At 32.4% G+C, this 19,233-nt stretch overlaps 1 protein-coding gene across 1 annotated transcript; it reads left to right on the top strand.

Moving 5' to 3' along the window:
- The first annotated feature begins 1,131 nt into the window (after positions 1 to 1,131).
- On the top strand, positions 1,132 to 8,389 carry LOC139426661 (uncharacterized). Its single transcript, XM_087151262.1, has 4 exons — positions 1,132 to 1,226; positions 5,879 to 5,953; positions 6,418 to 6,525; positions 8,076 to 8,389. Exons 1-4 carry the CDS (start codon positions 1,132 to 1,134, stop codon positions 8,191 to 8,193), a joined length of 396 nt encoding a protein of 131 aa, XP_087007388.1. The 3' UTR covers positions 8,194 to 8,389.
- The last annotated feature ends 10,844 nt before the right edge of the window (positions 8,390 to 19,233 follow it).

The following is a 19,233-nucleotide window of genomic DNA, read 5'->3' on the forward strand; positions in this document are numbered from 1 at the left end:
CGTATTGCTTTTATATCTTTTTCCGGCAAATCTTAAAACGCTGTGCTTATAATGTTGGTGAAAATTTACTGCTCTTAAGAATCTATCTAGAATTTGTTCAGATATAATATTAAAAAAATGTTTTCATGTTAGTTGTAATAAAGTTATAAGTAAGGAAAATAATTTTTAATGTTATTAGAATTGACGGAAGATTTAAAATGCTGAGGAAAAAAACAAAAATTAAAATTTAGAAATTAAATATGATTTAGAATTATAGATCAGTTGTCATACTTTATATTAACACTTAAAATATTTAGTTAATCCGAGTATTGATCACGTATTAGTGTGTTATTGTGTAATTATGTGTGACTCTTAATGTATTTATGTTATGTGTTATTGTGTAATATGTAATTGATCATTAATGCATTACATATTCTAATTTTTTTATTAACAGTGAGTAGAATTTTGTGCTCAAAAAATATTTTTGAGTCCCTTATTTTTACTATTTTATTATTCCTGACTCTTTGCTTATGAAATTGATATCTCATCTGATTAACATAAAAAAAATATCAATATAAACAATTATTTATTGAATTCTATACCAAATTAAAAATTTAAAAAAATGTTCGTTTATAATTTCAGATATGATTCCCAGTATTGGGAGGATGAAACTGGTAACAGTGCTGAGCACATGAGGTAATTTACCTTGTAATTTAATAAATTAAATTTATTGTGTAAGAGATATATACTAATCTAAATACTGTTTATTATCAAATACAAAAAATCGCTCTTTCAAACTTAATTCCAATTAAAAAATTAGATAGACTGACAACTTTATGAATTTATGAAATTGTTTATGGCATAGTGGAGAGATCAATTACAGAGTTTTTTTTTTCGTTTTGGGTCGATAAATCATTTTTAAAAATTTTTTGTTGTTGTTGCATGAATTGAAAAAAATATTTTAAATAAAGCTAACTGACTTTAACTATAATGTATTCTAACATTAAATATTCTTAACTTTTAATTTAATAAATAAATTCCTTTATGGATGACATATTTAGAAAAAACTTAAATAATACAATTTATTTCATGAAACCTTTACTGAATAGTAAATTAAAAATGCTCTTTCATGATTTTAGCTTTGATCAAGTAATGTTGGATGATGAACTAGTGGATAATTTTGAGTATGATTATGATGGATATTTGGATTACCCCAACATCAGTAACGAGTTGGATGTTTTGCAAAGGTATTTTAGTTTTAAGCTAAAGTTCAACTTTACGTTTAAATTATTGAAATATATCGTGCAAATGATTCAAAATATTATTATAGATATACACAGGTGTGCAAAACTTAAGCAACAAGTGGTTTTTCGGCTACAGCTCCCCAACAAAGTATAAGATAGCCGTGAAATTGCAGTATAATATGCACGTAATTCAGTAGAAAGTTTATTTGCATGCAAATTTTAGAAATAAAACGTCGTAGGTGTACGTAAACCTTGTGGGTCGGCGCGCGCAGGTCAAAGCTGTGATAAAAGGATGAAGAGCACCGTAGTTAAAGATATTCGCTGAAAGTGCAAGTGATTTCTTTTGTGAAACATGTCTTCAAGAAATCATTTAGACGACTTTACTCGAGGAAGAATGATTGGGAAGCTTGAGGAGGGGTGTAGTGTGACCAGCATATATGGCAGTACTTTTACTTTCGTTACTTGTACCGCCGGTACAAGTAAAAAGTACGTACTTTTACTTGTACTTCGTTACTTTTGAAATTTAGTACTTTTACTTGTACTTTCGTTACTTTTTTAGGGAAAAAGTACAAGTATTTGTAACGAAAATATCGAATGAAATCGTTACTTTTTTCTAAAACTCGGTAAATTCGGTAAGCTTTGAAAAAAAAATATATTTAAAAATAATATTTATGTTTTTTTTTAATTTATAAAATTAATGTGCAATATATATGCATTAACAGCCAACTTCGTGTTTAAATACCTTCTGTTTCAACTTATACTGCACATTCAATTATTTTTTACTAGCTCAAAGGTCACAAAGCTAACTGAAACCCCGTGTTTGCTTTGTTTACGTTTGTGCTTTTAAAACGCGTTTCTAAAGAGTAAAACAATTTTAAATCAATGGTAATTTAAATAAATAAAAATAATAAACTAAAAATTAAAATCAATAGATAAAATTTCTTTTTCGTGCAAATCCATAAAAAGTTTGATATTAAAATTATATTTGATTTTAAAATTATATTATACGATTATATTATAAAATTATATTATAATATTCTTCCGAATTTAGAAATAAATTAATATCCATAACTTTCAAAATTAAAAATAATTAAATACATAACAACAATTTCGCAAAAACATTAAAGAACATAAGAATATTATGCAATAAAAGTTTAGGTTACTTTGAATTTTCGATTTCCTAGAAATGTACTTTTAAGTCGTTACTTTTTTTGTTCAGTACTTGTACTTTTACTTGTACTTTTTACTCGTTACTTTTTAAAATAAGAACTTTTTACTTTTTACTCGTTACTTTTTTTAAAAGTACTTGTACTTTTACTCGTTACTTTTTAAAAGTAACGTTGCCATATATGGTGGCCAGTGTCGCCGAAGAGTTCGGGATCAGCAAAAGTGTTGTTTCTCGTCCTTGGAATGCCTTTAAAACTACTGGTACAGCTGTTCGGAAGGTTGGTGGTGGCCGTCCAAGGAAAACAACACCAAGAGATGACCGTTACATTGTCCACCAGGCGAAAAGAAACCGTTTTCAGTCAGCGAGCGCCATATCTCAGCAACTGTGCACAGCCACAGGACGACAAGTATCAAGATTTACAGTGGCCAGACGCCTCCACAAAGGTGGCTTATTTGCTAAACGTCCTGAACACTGCATACCTTTAAAAGTTAGCCATCGGCGGCACCGTTTAGAGTGGTGCAGAGAACACGAAACCTGGACACCTCATCAATGGAGTCGCGTCCTCTTCACAGATGAGAGTCGTTTTAGTGCCACAAGCGATTCTCAACGTCAGTTGATCTGGAGAGAGGTTGGAGCTCGATTTCATCCCAATAACATCGCGGAAAGAGATCGTTACGGTGGTCCTGGAGGCATTATATTGAACGGGCGGACTGAGCTTCAGATCTTCGACCGAGGTTCTGTAACTGGAGACCGCTACTGCGATGAAGTAATCCTACCCCATGTGCGTCTGTTCCGAGGGACCATTGAACCAGACTTTATTTTTATGGATGACAATGCCCGGCAACACTGTACTGCTAATGTTCAAGAGCTACTGGAAAGTGAAGATATCACACGAATGGATTGGCCAGCTTACTCTCCAGATCTAAATCCCTTAGAGCATGTGTGGGATGCATTAGGGAGACGTCTTGCGACACGACAGTATCCTCCTGGTAACACCCATCAGCTGAAAGATGCATTAAAGGAGGAATGGAGACGTATACCCCAAGAACTCCTGGATAATCTGGAGCTTAGCATGGAGAGAAGATGCCAAGCAACAATTACAGTAAGGGGAGGGTATATCCCATACTAGGGAACATCTGCCAGTTGTACTTACGCTTCTTCAGGCAATCATGTGTAACGCCACTATATGTCAAATAAAGCCTTTTTTTGTTCCATACCCTACTTTAAGCTTTGTATTCATTTCTGCGCCATTATTCTTTTACCATCGTTTAAGTACAAAATAATGTACATCATATTCAAATTTCATGTCAATCGGATGATTTCTTGTAGAGTTATGACAAAAAACACACTTGTTGCTTAAGTTTTGCTCACCAGTGTAATATATTCAATCCAAATCGATTCTCATTTTTAACATTCGAAATTTTTTAATGTCATTATTAGGTAATGCTTCTTAAAAAAAATTAAAAAGTTGTGATTGTCATATTGCGATCACTGGTTACCCATTTGTTACCTATTGTTTTTTCTTTCTTAAATGACTCCGCTAAACGCCACAACATTTCAAATCATGGGTTGCAAAAACTGCCTCAATTGATGTTTGTCGTCGGATTGGTTTTCAAATCCTGCCCATGTACGTGTTTCAAGACGTCACAAAATACTTTTCCTTCTTCAACATTCATATTTATATTGAAAACACAGCGAAGCCAGTCATTATAAGTTAATAATGAAAGAATATAAAAATACTTTAAATTATTATTTTGTAAATACATTAAAAAGGCCTGCTAGTGGAAATAAAAAGGAATACAGCAGCGGTTGCCATAGTAGCGCATGAAATGACGACGCATGCGCAATGTTTACTATTACTCTTGAACGCAGTTGAAAAATGTGTGGACGCCATCAGATCCAAACCAAGACTCATTTCGCCAGTGGATGAAATTTAATTCTGTTTTATCTTATTTATCTTATAGCGTATGTTGTAAGAAAAAAATTGAGACTTAAGGCCCGGTTTCTTAGGACAAGGGCCTTATGTGGGCGTCAGCGTTAAGTTGATGTTACCCTGATGCCAACAAAATATTGGTTTGTTAGCTCAATGCCTTGTTTCTTAGGAGAAGCGTCTTAACTTGGCGACAGCGTTGATATAATTTTGACGCCATAAAAATACCTTTTTGTTAGCTCAGCGTGAGCAGTCGGTCCAACACAGACATTATCTTGCTTTGCGCATGCGTTAGTAGCGTAAACAAATATTTATTTTGAATTTGTATTGATTTTGTGATTGTCGACCAGTGCTTTAAAGAACAAATAATGACTTTGTCCAAGAAAAAACACATTATAGCTGAGCTAAATGAAGAAGAAGAGGAAAAAGAAGTTATGTTTAATGTTAAAATTAAAATCTTGGCTGATTTCAATGCTCTGTTGTTGGCTGTTGTCCACCATTGCTTCTGTTGTTAACGTCACATTGAAATCCAACTGCAGTTGATTTGGACGGCAGTTGTCGTTCAAGCTGAGAGTTCGATGACGTATGCTGTCAAACACATAAATTGACCAATCAGAGGTAAACGTTCGTTTCAAGCTGACGCCGACGTTTCCTAAGAAACCAGGCCTTTACGATCATTTCGTCAATTCTAAAGCAGTGTATGATTGTATAAAGAGAAATAGGCTGTTTAAAGAGGTGTCTTAATTTAAATTCCACAAAAGCCCTATCAATCTAAACAAAATGACTATCAAAAATATTAAATATTAGATGAAACTTATGTCAGATTAATCTGATTTTTCATGACGAATATTTTTTATTCGTACAAAAATGAAAATTACATGAAAAAAAGATAGACCATACAAAAGGTCGTTGGATTGCGTCGAAAAATTTCAGACCTGAGGGAGAGATGGCGAATTCTTCTGTCGAACCATTCAGGTTGGAGGAAGCGAATTCAGATCGTCTTAGCCTTGCACTAGGTTGCAGTGTTGATGAAGAAGGTTTTTTAATCGAAATTATAACAAAAAGGAGAAAAAAAAATTTTTTATTTTTAAATGTGCTTTTTTTTCAGTCGAGAAAATTTTAGAACTTTGGGTGCAGAGAGATGACGAATTCTTCTGTTGAAACGCTCTGATTGGAGGAAACAAATTCAGAACGCCTTTGCCTGTACTAGGTTGTAGTTTTGACGCAGAAGGGTTTTAGTCGAAATTATAATAATAACAAAAAAGAATAAAAAATATACGCAAATTTTTTGTTCTTATTAAGTGAGGGGAAATAACTAAACTTGAATAATACCTTAACAGGATTGTTAAATGCAATATTTTTAATAGAGCAATTTAGCTATGTTAAATTTTTAAATATAATTTAATCCTTAGTTTTATGTAAGTAAAACCATTCCTTTTTTTTCTAGTGATATATTTGTTAGGAATGTTTAAATGACTTTTATTTATATCATTAAAATGCGATAAAGTATAGAATTGTTTCATTGAAAAAGAATTAATTGCTTTATTATAATTTCAGTTCGGTCCACATTATTTATGATGATCAAAGTGGATTTGATTTGCAACTTGGAGATGGATACAAGGAAAATAAAACGTAAATTACTTAGTAAATTTCTTTGCATTTCATTAAATTTATTTTTAATATTTAGTTAGTGATTTAAAATTTTCTTTTAAGAAAATTTCATTACAAATTTATTAATAATCCAAAACAATTATATTTTCAATGGAAAATAAATTTTCGATATGAATAAGTACATATGATTTTTCAGATGTGATAATACTATTTTAATCAATTTACTTCCTTACGTGATTATACTATGTCAATAAAAAAAAATTCAATCACACTGACTAACTTTGACAAAAAAGTAATTAGCGTGTTGATTGCAATAGTTTTCCCGAACAGTCTTTTGTGCTTAATTTTATTATTAGTTAAACTCAGTGTTCATAAATCATTTTCTCTTTTATATTTATTAAAGACTATTTCAGAAGTTACATTTTCATCTCAAACATTTCTTACAATAATTTTCTTTTTTAAAAAATACACTTTTATAATTTTAGATCTAACCAAATCGTATTGAATGATGAAATGTTGGATGATTTTTACTTCGATTTCAATGCACATGGTGCCTATCCAATCATCAGTAACGAATTGAATGATATGAAAAGGTATTATTCTTTATGCTTTAAAATAATAATATTTACTATGCATATTTTTAAAGTGAATAAGTTTTTAATTCTCATGAATATTTTGCGTTAGTTTGAAATGCAAATTTATACAAAATGGATGATAAAAATAATGAAACTTGCAAAAATAAATTAGTCCTAGTTTTATCGGTTTACCAGGGTGCCTGAGGCCGAAGTGGCCCTTTACCATTTCATCGTGAGGTTAGGATCATTGAGGTGGTAAGCCTTCCGGTCCTTGTAGCCTAGAAATAAAAGTATCCTAGAGTTTGTAAGTGAGCACATTATCCGAGTAGATATCATCAGAGATGATGCAGATTTTACTTGGTAAATACTCATAAAAAAGATATAGATAATAAAAATTATGCTTCCTGTACGAAGTTCGTCAGTATAACAAAACATATAACTACTACACGTCATCTAAAGCTTCTTCAACAGTACAAAGTTAAGTCTAGTGTCACTTCAAATCAAGAAATCAATCTAAGTGCCATTTCAAATCAAGCTGATTTGTGTCAACGCTTTATAAATATTTATATTATATTTCAATTGTGTATTCTTATCGAATATCGTCTTATATATTACCATATAAATTATCACTATATACGGACCATGAACTGCGATGGCTCAGGGGATAGAGTCTTCGCCTTCTTATGAGGTGACCCGGGTTCGAATCCCAGCGATGGCTGATCGATGCAAATTTCGCTTGCACCGACCACAGTGCTGACAGGAAATATCCTCAGTGGTAGACGGATCATGGGTTAGAGTTCCTTTGCCGTCAGGCTAACTCTGGTAAGTTCTCGTGGTCTTCCTCTCCATGCAACTCAATTGCTGGTCAGAAAATCCTCCCCGAAGGCAAATTTCTCCCATGATACAGGTGTCCCTTTGTTTTCCGGATTGGGTTCAAAATTACAAGGCTACGGAGTTAAACATTAGTAGTGGTAAACCCAAAGATTGGGTCGACTTTTCAACGATGATTATAAAATAATATAAAATATAAACGCACCATTGAGTTAAAACTCAAATTGTCAATTTTGCATCACTTGTGTAACGAAGTGTTCAATCTACCTCAGGGAGTCTTCCTCTATGAGATTCTCAATATCGAAGTCTGAATTAAAGTTTACTGCCTTACAGTTCAATGCTTTGTCAAAGAAGTTTCGATTCAGTTTGTGAAAGTGGTGATCGTAACTGTCATTCTCTAGATTCATGAGATTAGCATTATTCCTATGGTACCATCTCGCATTCGTGATTTTTCTCAGAATTTTATTCTGTAGTACAGTAAGTTTCCTAATCTCACGCTACGATATGTTACACCATACAAAAATAACTTATTTCGCATAATGATCAAAACCTTGCTTTTTATTCAAATAACAGTTTATAAATTTTCTGAAAATAAAAACGTTTTGTTTGAAAGCGTATCATATAAATTTTAAAAAAGTATTATTATTTACTTACTGTGATATATTTTTCTTCTATATTTGTACACTGATGTAATATGCAGGAAAATTTTAATTTATAAAATGTTAATTGCTTTTCAGAAGTGCAAATGGGGAAGAAGAGAGCTTTAATCGTGAAATGGAAAAGAAAACTTTTAGCTCATTTTTAAGGTCTATTTGCTGGGCTTTCTGCTGTTGCTTCAAGGGAAAAGCTGATTAATTAATAATTTTGGCTGAACTTTTGCGACCCACTTTGCACTTTTGCGACAACTTTTGGCACAACTTTTGCGACCCATTTGGTTTCTTTTCTGCTGTTGTTAACAAAAAGTGAAGAATGCTCACTGAATAATAATTAAAATTTCAAGAACTGTATCCTAAATAAAAACTGTACATTCAGGAATTGAAACTTTAATAACTATCGTACTTTTAAGAAATGTAGCATGAATAATACCAATAACTTCAAGAAATGCAACCTCAATAAAAGTCTACTTTCCAAAACTGTAACTTCAATAATTACCGTAACTACCGTTATATCCAAATAGCCATACCTTCAAAAATTCAATACTAACCATACATTCAAGAATCGTAGCTTCGCTAACAATCATAGCTTCAAAAAATGTAACTTCAATAATGATCGTACCTTCTATAAAGGAAACCTGATTAATAGCCGTACCCTCGAGAACTTTAACTTCAATAATAGACGTTTCTTCAAGAATTATGACGTCAATAATTATTTTAACTGAGAGAAATGTAACCTCAATAAAAACCGTACCTTTAAGAACTATAACTTCAATACTCACCGTAACTGCAAGAACTGTAACTTCAATATCTGTACCTTCAAGGACTGCACCCCCAATAATCGTTTCAACTTGAAGAAATAATAGTTTTACCTGAATAAAAGTCGAACACACAAAAACTGAAACTTCAGTAATACCCATAATTTCAATAATTGTAACTCCAATAGTTATCGTATCTGCAAGAATTGTAACACGAATAATAAAAACATAATTTCAAGAACTGTAAGTTCATTAAAAATAGTGCATTCAAGAACTGTAAGTTCATTAAAAATAGTGCATTCAAGAACTGCAAGTTCATTAAAAATAGTGCATTCAAGAACTGCAAGTTCATTAAAAATAGTGCATTCAGGAACTGTAACTTCAATAGTAATCACACCTTTCAGAACTGTAACTTCAATAATTACCGTATATTTCAAGAACTTAACTTCAAGAATAACCATACCATGCAAAACTATAACAGCAATGCTAAACGTACTTTCAAGAACTTTAACTGAAAGAAAGGCTGTACTTTCAACATCTGTAACTTTAATAATAACCGTACCTTAAACAACTGTAACTGTAATAAATTCTATAACATCAATAAATTTCATGTCATTTAAATTTGTTATTGCTATTAAAATTTAAATACGAAAAATAGAATTAGATCTGGCATAATTTACTGTGAATTTTTAAAAAAAAAATTCAGTTTCACTATTCAAACATATTTATATTTATTTTAAATATTCACATTTAAGTAACTATTTCGTTTCAAAGTTCCGTAAAAAAAGCATATTGCCAGAAACTTATATTAGGTACCTATATCAGTATACATTGAAAACTCCAGAGAAAACCAACCCTTTGTAACGACCACCTCTATTTACGACCACTTTCGGGAGGCTCACAATTTTCTCCATAGACTTTGTTTTGAAGAAAATCTTTAGGAGAGACCATTAAAACCTCTCCCTGCGACCAAGCAAACATCGGTACCAAATGTGGAAAAAGAATGCGGAAAATTTGTTTGAGGGTCTTATTTAGAGAGATCTTTTTGACGATTGAAATAGTTTACGAAAAATCATGTACTTTCTATAACAAGTGTTACGTCAATCAAAGTCACCTCTAAGAACGACCAACCTCCATTAACGGCCATTTTAGTGTGAATGGAGGGTGATCGCTCCCGAGAGGTTTCGCAATTAGGAACCTGTTTCTACGATAATAATAGTTACGATATTCGCAATTGCTTCAGAATTTCTTTTGCCAATAACGGTGTTCTGCCCCTGAATTACTCTATTTTACTTTTGGATGAAAAAAAATTAATGAAACCAATTAGCGACAAACTATATTATTTTAAAATAAATTTTAAAAGCCGTGATGGCTGAGTGGTTAAAGCACTGCACTGTCATTATGAAAAACTGGGGTTCGATCCCCAGTGCTAGCTTGGAGCACACCCAACTTACGGATCCATGGGTAACAGCTTGATCGTAAAATAAAGTTGGCCTTAGCGTGCTATTGTTCACGAAATTGTGGGGCCTTAACACGCATGAACCCGTGCCCACATGGAGATGTTGCGGTAATATTTTCAGATGATTGTGTCTACCCCCCCCCCCTCTTTCGACTGTCAAGAATCCAATTCCTAATAATAGTTCTGGTTATTCAGAAAATACTTTTCAGAGTAACCCTCAGGTCGTTTAGTTATTCAGAAAATACTTTTCAGAGAAACCCTCAGGTCGTTTAGTTATTCAGAAAATACTTTTCAGAGTAACCCTCAGGTCGTTTACTTATTCAGAAAATACTTTTCAGAGAAACCCTCAGGTCGTTTACTTATTCAGAAAATACTTTTCAGAGTAACCCTCATGTCGTTTAGTTATTCAGAAAATACTTTTCAGAGTAACCCTCAGGTCGTTTACTTATTCAGAAAATACTTTTCAGAGAAACCCTCAGGTCGTTTACTTATTCAGAAAATACTTTTCAGAGTAACCCTCAGGCCGTTTACTTATTCAGAAAATACTTTTCAGAGTAACCCTCAGGTCGTTTACTTATTCAGAAAATACTTTTCAGAGTAACCCTCAGATCGTTTACATTGGGAATCACGACCCGGGGTGCGCTAATGATATTTCCTCTCTTCGTTTCTCATTTCCCATTCTCCTACTTCTTTCTTCTCCTTTCGCCTGGAAGTTGCCAAATTTACTGGTGAGGGCACGGACGTATATAAGGGGGGTGTCCATGGGGTCCGGACCCCCCCCTAGCTTGAGTTTTTTTTTAATATCCATATTTCCAAATATCTCATAGAACTTCTTACGTCTTGCCTCGAAAAATAATTTTTTAAGAAATATGTGGAAAAAAAATTTCGTTTGCACCTTACAAAAGCTGAAGAATCCCTGGCTTTGCATGTTTCATTGAGCGAAAAAACGAAAGTTTCATCGAGATAGCACCCCATCCACTCTTTCCTTCTCCACCCGCTAGCAAAATGGAACGGCTCTCTCCCAAGGAAGGAAGAAAGAAGACGTGCTGATGGTGGTAATTTCGCCTTGCGCAGACAGATTGAAAGCGGTTCAAAACGAAACTCTTTCCTCGTGTACTTATACTCTACATGTAGATAAGGATAATTGATATTGAATAATTAAAAAGTATTCAAAAATATGAAACGTACTACTCAACAACCCAAAAAAAACCAAGATAGATCTCTTGTTTTTTTTCTGAAAACGAAAGGCCCCGTGAACTTCCAACAAATGACAGTGCATTGCTACTCGTAATGAAAATTCCCAGCATGAAGAAATACCGGAAGAGGATGAATCGACCGATGTTGATAAACCTAAAAAAGGTAGGAATTCTTTATCTCAGTAATCCTCCGGACGATGATGAAGAAAAGCTCAAAGCGTTTAAACAGTGTTGGATCCCCCCCGGATACTTTCTAGTTTCCAGTCAATGGCAAAAAAGACTCTCTTTTCAACGTCATTGGACTGCTAGACATTCATGGCTTGCATATTCAATATGCATGCAGGGAGCATTTTGCAAATTATGCATTCTTCTTGAAAAATGGAAGGTGGTCGTGGCAGTCAAGAACTTGGATCCTTTGTTAGTAAGCCCTTTATGAACCGCTTTAGAAGCCTTTGATCATCATGCAAACACAAAATATCATAAATTTGCTATCGAGCCGGCAGCAAATTTTGTAAAGGTAGCGGAAGGCAAAGTGCTTGATGTTGCCGAATCAATCAATGTGGAAAACAGCAAAATTGCTCAAGAGAACAGGAAAAGATTAAAAGCCATTGTAGAAACGATTCTTTTATGCGGAAGACAAGAACTCGCTTTAAAGGGAAGCTGTGACTCTTGTGAAATTGGAATAAATGACCCCGCTCATAATGATGGAAACTTTAGAGCACTGCTTCGTTTTCGTGCTCGCTCTGGCGATGAGGTACTTAAGAAGCATTTACTAACACAGTCGAGCCATGTATACCTCATCACAGATTCAAAATGAAATAATTGAACTATCCGGTAAGACAATTCAAGATAAACTTCTAGAAAGGGTAAAAAAAGCAGGCTATTTCAGGGTACTAGCTGATGAAACACAAGATATATCACGACGAGAACAAATAGCTTTGTGTGTGCGACTGTTCATCTGGAAAAGCAGTTATCCGTGAAGATTTTGTTGAATTTATAAGCGTAGAAGATGTTTCTGCTCAAGCATTAGCAACGACCATTATAACACATCTTGTATCCTATAATTTAGGTATGCATAAATTTATAGGTCAAGGATATGATGGCGCTGCAATGATGAGTGGTCGATTACGAAGTGTGAGAACAATAATCGCAGAGCAGTATCCAAAAGCGCAATTCGTACATTGCGTGGCTCGTGTACTGAACTTAGTATTAGCTCATTCATGTGAAGTACCTATGATAAGGAACTGCCTAGGAACTATAAAATCCGTAATCAACTTCTTCCGAAAATCTCCACTACGGGATGGTCAATTAAAGAAAATTGCCGATGAAAGCAACTTTGAACATTCCACCCTTATCGGTCTTTGTGAAACACGTTGGACTGAAAAACATGTGGCTGTCGAAAGGTTCGCAGAAATGCTACCCGTTGCACGTGCAACGCTTGAAACACTTCAAAGCACTGGTAGTTCAAACGTGGCCGCACAAGCTTTTCAGCTGGAGACAGCTGTGATCAATAGCCAATTTATAGTATCTTTGATCATACTCAGAAAAGTGTTTTCGTATACTGTAAATTTGATTAAGGTGATGCAGAAGGTGAATGTTGATTTAATCGCCACTTGCAGTTATGCGAAAATTGTCAGAACAACCATAGAAAGCATTAGAAACGAGACACAATTCTCCATACTTTTCGAGGAAGCAAAGAGAATGAGCTCGAACGAAATAGTTGTCCCAAGAATGGCCGCAAAGACCATCCCAACGCAGCAATGCACCTGGAGAAACTGCCGAAATTTACTACCGGCGAAATGTGTTTTATCCGTTTATAGACCATGTGGTAACCGAACTAGGCGCAAAAGATTAAATTTATTACTTTAAGCAATTAACATTTTTCTATACTCTTTGATCATTGTTTTCCTTACAATAAACAAATATTTTACACACCTGTATGATTACTGAAATATTAGTAGCTTATATTATATATATATATATATATATATATATATATATATATATATATATATATATATATATATATATATATATATATATATATATATATATATATATATATATATATATATATATATATATATATATATATATATATATATATATATATATATATATATATATATATATATATATATAGTGGCGTACGCTAAGGGAGGGATTTAGGGGTTTAAACACCCCCCTTGATCTCAGACAAAATTGCAAAAATAAAAATTTTAGTAGAAATTATACGAGCTATTATTTTTTAAGACTATATATTTTTATTTACCTTATGCGTACTTTTTTTTCCTCACGGTATTTCAATCTAGACGATATATTATCCAATCTAATTTGTCTTTATAAAACCTGATGACATGTTAATAACCAATCAAACAATAAGGATCACGCAACGTTTATAAACAAATGCGAATGCGCCATTGAACTTAGGCTTAACGTTATATATATATCTGTGTGTGTGTGTGTGTGTGTGTGTTTTTTTTTATGTTTTTTTCTTTTTATTTTATTTTATTTTCTGTTTTTACATGTTATTTTTACTTATTTTTGCTTTTTGTGTTCTATTTTATTTGTTGTAATTTATACAAAAAAAATTTTTGAGTGCTCCTCACACTATTGTATTAATATATTTTGCTTTCGCTTTGTTGATACAATATCAGAAAGCACTCTGTTTTGCGGATATAATCGTGTGGGCTGATGAAAAGATTATATCTCTTTTTTTCGGTTTTTTAAATAAAATTTCATTTTTTTTAAACTGTTGTTTGTTATTTTTTTAATTATTATTCCCCCCCCCCTCTTTTTCATATGTCTATAATTTAATTTTTCGTTGATTATTCTTCATTTTGAACTTATCTATTGAGTTCTGTTTACTTGCAGCTTAAGCGCAATAAATGAAACTTATTGTTTTTCTTAACTTTCTTCGTTTTTTCTTGTATTTATTTATTTATTTATTATATATATATATATATATATATATATATATATATATATATATATATATATATATATATATACTCATATTTCATAAAAAAAGACTCACCAATTCAAAATCTTCAAGAGGGAATCTTCATACGCAATAAGACACTCAAATACATCAAACATATCCACCAAAATAAAAAATTTACTTTAAAACTTGAAAACTTCAAATCCGATTTTAAAAAAAAGCGTCACGCACACGTGTTATTTGAGGAACCTCTTCAAAGTAACACTTGTAACGTTTTACTTTCGATTCATCATATTTTAATCATTTGCCCGTGTTATAATCGACGTCGTCCTACCTTTTTTTAATAGTTCTGTTTTTTTCTATGGAGCATTCGTTTGGTGATCCCCATTATTCTAACATTTCTGCTTCTATGCATGATTTTGGCATTTAAAATTCTATGTAAGTATTAATCTTTTTTCCCCCAATGACAGGCACTGAGTTGTTGCTCATTTTGCGTTACCCAGTGGGCACCTGTGAACCAAAGTCACGGAGGCGAGCAACATTGCCCACGCCACACTGCCACAAACCCGTTTATAGGGTGGGCCACATTCACACATCATACACACACAACAGAGAACAGCACAAAGAGAGAGAAAGAGAAACATCCATGCCCAGAGCGGGATTCGAACCTTCAGCCTATGGCTACGCAGTCAGGCACGCTAATCACTCGGCCACCAGGCCGACTGTAAGTTTTAATCTATTTATTATTTATTCACTATTAGAAGTATATTCGTAGCTTTGTACCATTTTTATCGATTCAAACATTTTTTTATTGTAATTTCATTAAAAGCTGACTTCATTTCATTATCAGCTTCGACTGTTTTTGTACAATTTTATAAAATTTTAATGTATTTTAAACGTTTTTTTTTTCTGACACAATGTGTCCGTATTTGTATCTTGTGATATAAAACCTTACATGAAATTAAATTTAAATTCTTGTCAGGGTATTGTGAGAATCATTTTGTCTGATTCAATGACGTAATTAAGAATTAGCATTAAGTGATTTTTATTATGGGATAAACCGATCACTAGAAACGAATGTTATTTAGAGTGATAATGTTTTCTCGCACTGTCTATTGGGGGTGCAAGGATTCCGTTACCCCCTACCTCCTACACCTGATGCATGTCTGCTGCTACTCACTTATAAACTTTCTGTAATCAAACTGTCCAAAATTCTTTTCGTAAACATACATTTGAAAAGTTCCAAAATTATTACTTTTCAACAATGTTGTAAGTTACGATTACAACATTTTTGTTTATATTTATGATGCGCATATTTTGACGTTTTTATAATCAACAGGTAAGTTATTCATAATTTTTAGTGACTTTTTGTCGCCATGAAAAGGATTCTATATCTTTCCCTTCCTCTTACAAACGTATGAGCTTTATAAAAAAGAATTTTTTTTTGCTGAGAACAAAACTATATAAAATATCTTCAATAATAATACATTTTGTCATTCTGTTTATTTATAAACAAATCCTTACTTTCTGAATTGTATCATCATTTTTTTTTAAACTTACTCGCAATTATCTCAATTACTAAGACAAGTGATGATATAACATAACCGAAAAGTAATATTATTAAAACACCAGATATATCATGTAGTCTTAATGGTTGGTTATCTTCCACGGAAGGTTTTTTCGGTTCTTTTATATACTTTTGAATCTGAATGTCTCTCGGTATTTTTTGATATATCCCACTTTGCCAAATCCGCGATATAAAAGTATTAATTTTATGCTTCAGGCAAAAGTTTTTACCCATGTATAATGCAATCATACTGGGTGAAATTCTGTCGTCTGACACGAAAAGGTCGGGGTTCGATCCGAACTTCAAGTCCAGGAAAATATCTTCTCTAAGAATTGCATTAACTTTAGAAAGCGTTTCATCGTAATCAAAGTTTGTATCCTGATAAAAAGTGTTTGCTTTCTCAATGTTTTTATATAGGGTCCGAACATAATCATAAGAGGAGTGCTTCAGTGCATTTCTGATAGCATATGAATTGAAAGCATAGCATTTGTGAGTACCTTTTTTTACGGCTTCGGACAATTCTTTGAAATTCCGCACTGGTGGGTTTTTTAAGGGATTCACCATAAAGGAGAAAAAAACTGCAGAAAAGCTGAAAGAGACCACCAACGAGAAGAAAAAGAATGCAGTGAAGAACAATCTGCTCTTGAAAGATATCATCGGAAACTGTAACCCTTGCTTTAATAGGCTGCTCAACATCTGCAAGCACATATTTACATAAGTTATTTTAATGTCCAGCATGAGTACAGCAACAATAGGAAGTAATAAAAATGCAAACAGGAGTCCCAACCACGTGTTAAGAGTAAATGGGTAGAGAAATGCAAATTTTGTCGATAATGGCACAGATCTTTTTACCACAAATGTAACATGAACAATGTTATAAGGAAAACTCATAGAGGCTTTTGTAAATCTGTCGTAATTCAAAAGAATTTGTCCAAATACCATATGTGATATGTTATAGTCAACGTATGCTAAGGGAGTATCGAAGCGTGGAAAATCATAGAAGTTTGTAATTTTCACTCTTAAACCCAGATAGTCTAATAAAATTTGTAGAAAAATTCCTTCATAGCCACTGCACACATATTTTCCATCCGAAATTTCAGTAGCATTCATTATATCTTTAGAGAATGCCGTTAAAACTATTAGATATTCAAAATCACACATTTTTTCTAATGTTTACTGGCAAAACGGCATATAGTTTAATTTATAATTATAATAAAATACGTATTCAGAAAATGCATATTACTAACGAAAACATTATAATTATACACATCATTAACACTTGTTAAAGTTATATAAATAATAATTTTTATAATTTTAAACAATATCCGCCAGAATAATATGTGTACCAGCATCAGTGTGTGAATTTGAAGAAATTTATATGATAAGGTTTTCTGTAACTCATTTTATATACCCAAAATATATATTTTATGTATGCATATAGACATACTTTTACACGCAATATTGACTGAATTGCGTAAATTCTGCTGATATTGTTCTTAAAACGTATTATCTTTAAATGGGGGAAAATATATTTTTTTAAGTATAGTGCACAGTTAATTGTAAACTTCTTAATATACTCTGCATTATTTCCCCCTCCCTAAATTATGCTTTAATGTTTTTCATAAATTAGTTTCGCTGCATTAAATAAATTGCGTGCTTGTCTACAATTGTTTTGCTCAAAATTTTCAGTGAATTCATTTCTATCATCTATACATAATAATAAACTCGGCTGTGTGTGTGTCTGTCTGTAATCACAATATATCCCCCCAGAAGCCTCGCCCAGGCACGAAACTCGACACATAATTGTGTTTTGACGTAATGAAGAAGTAATTTTTTTCTTTTTCAAAAATTTGGATTAGTTTTTTAGTTATCAGTCATTTTGTAAGAAAATCTATGCTTTTTCGTCTTCAAAGAGCCATATTCAAAAAACTATTAAGAAATGCATATACTTTTCTCCACTCTTATAAATGTATGCTAATGCGAACCTTACAATTGAAATATTAATTTTCGACAACTTAAACTAATAATTTACGAAGGTATTAATAATTTAATTGTAAGGTTCGCATTAGTTTACATTTATCAAAGTGGAGAAAAGTTTAACTTTTGTATTAAAAATGTGGCAACATATTTGATACGTAAATAGAACGCTTCGCTTTGATATATTTGTCGCTGTTCATAATTGTTATAATAAGTTTTTCTTCTTCTTTCCACGCTCTATTTTGTTTTCTTAAGCAAAGACGATAATTTTTGTAGCGATATAGAAATAGAAATTGATACCATAAAAAATTATCTAGAAATAGAAATCGATACCATAAAAAATTAATTCGTTTTCGTGTTCTTTTCATGTATTTAGCATTTTAGTTTTTTTTTTCTTAAGCGTTGTAGCTATATAATTTCAAACATCCTCAAGAGCTATAACACATCTGCAGCACAACTGGATATGAAGGCAAAATTGCAGGACAGGAACACTTTAATTGTCCACTAATCTTCAGATTTCCTGCTATGTTTTAAAAAACTTTATTTGTGAAAACCTTTAGTGTGGCGGACAGCTGGCCGCCTTAGGCGGCTAGTGAATAAATATTTCTTTTGGTAAATACCGATTTTGTTATTATGTCTGATTCTGTTTATTTAAATATAAAATAATACGTATCTCTGACTTCCAGTAGTGCTTGCACAGGCAATTCGTTTAATCCGCCGTTAATAGTAGTATTTTATTATTTGAAATTAGAAAGCAACTTTAAATATAATTATAAATTAACTGGTATAGAGAGAGAGAATTATGGATTAAAAACAATAAAAATGTTAAAATTTTCAGTAAAATTAAATTTTTTAACTGGAAGAGTTCTATTTATGCAGCTCTAATGGGACTACACGAAAATAATACTGCAAAAATGAATAAAAGTACCGTACTGAATTGAAATACATTGGAGTGCTTAATTTATTGCGTGGCATTCAGATGTAAATACAGAACATACTGAAAGCTATTCAGTCTCTGAGGCGCATGTAGTTAGAGATCTTTTAAAATAATGTTAAAATATGATTATCGTTCTGAATGATATCTGAAAATTAGTTTGTAAGTAGTAGCAGTTCCCGTTTCTGTCAAATGTTTGAATATATCCATAATTAAGAGAGGAACGACTTTCCAAAGTAGCCTTGAGTCAGTCGCAGAATTTTTTCTCATACTATTGTATTTATATATTTTGCTTCGGCTATATTGATGCAATGTTAGAAAGCACTCCTTTTTGCGGATATAACCGTGTGGGCTGATGAAAAGATTATATCTTTTATTTTCCGTTTCTTTTTTTTCTTTTTTTTATAAAT

This window comes from Parasteatoda tepidariorum, chromosome 9 (genome assembly GCF_982258835.1).
Source record: "Parasteatoda tepidariorum strain Cologne lab strain chromosome 9, Ptep-v5.0, whole genome shotgun sequence".
Taxonomy (NCBI): Eukaryota; Metazoa; Arthropoda; class Arachnida; order Araneae; family Theridiidae; genus Parasteatoda; species Parasteatoda tepidariorum.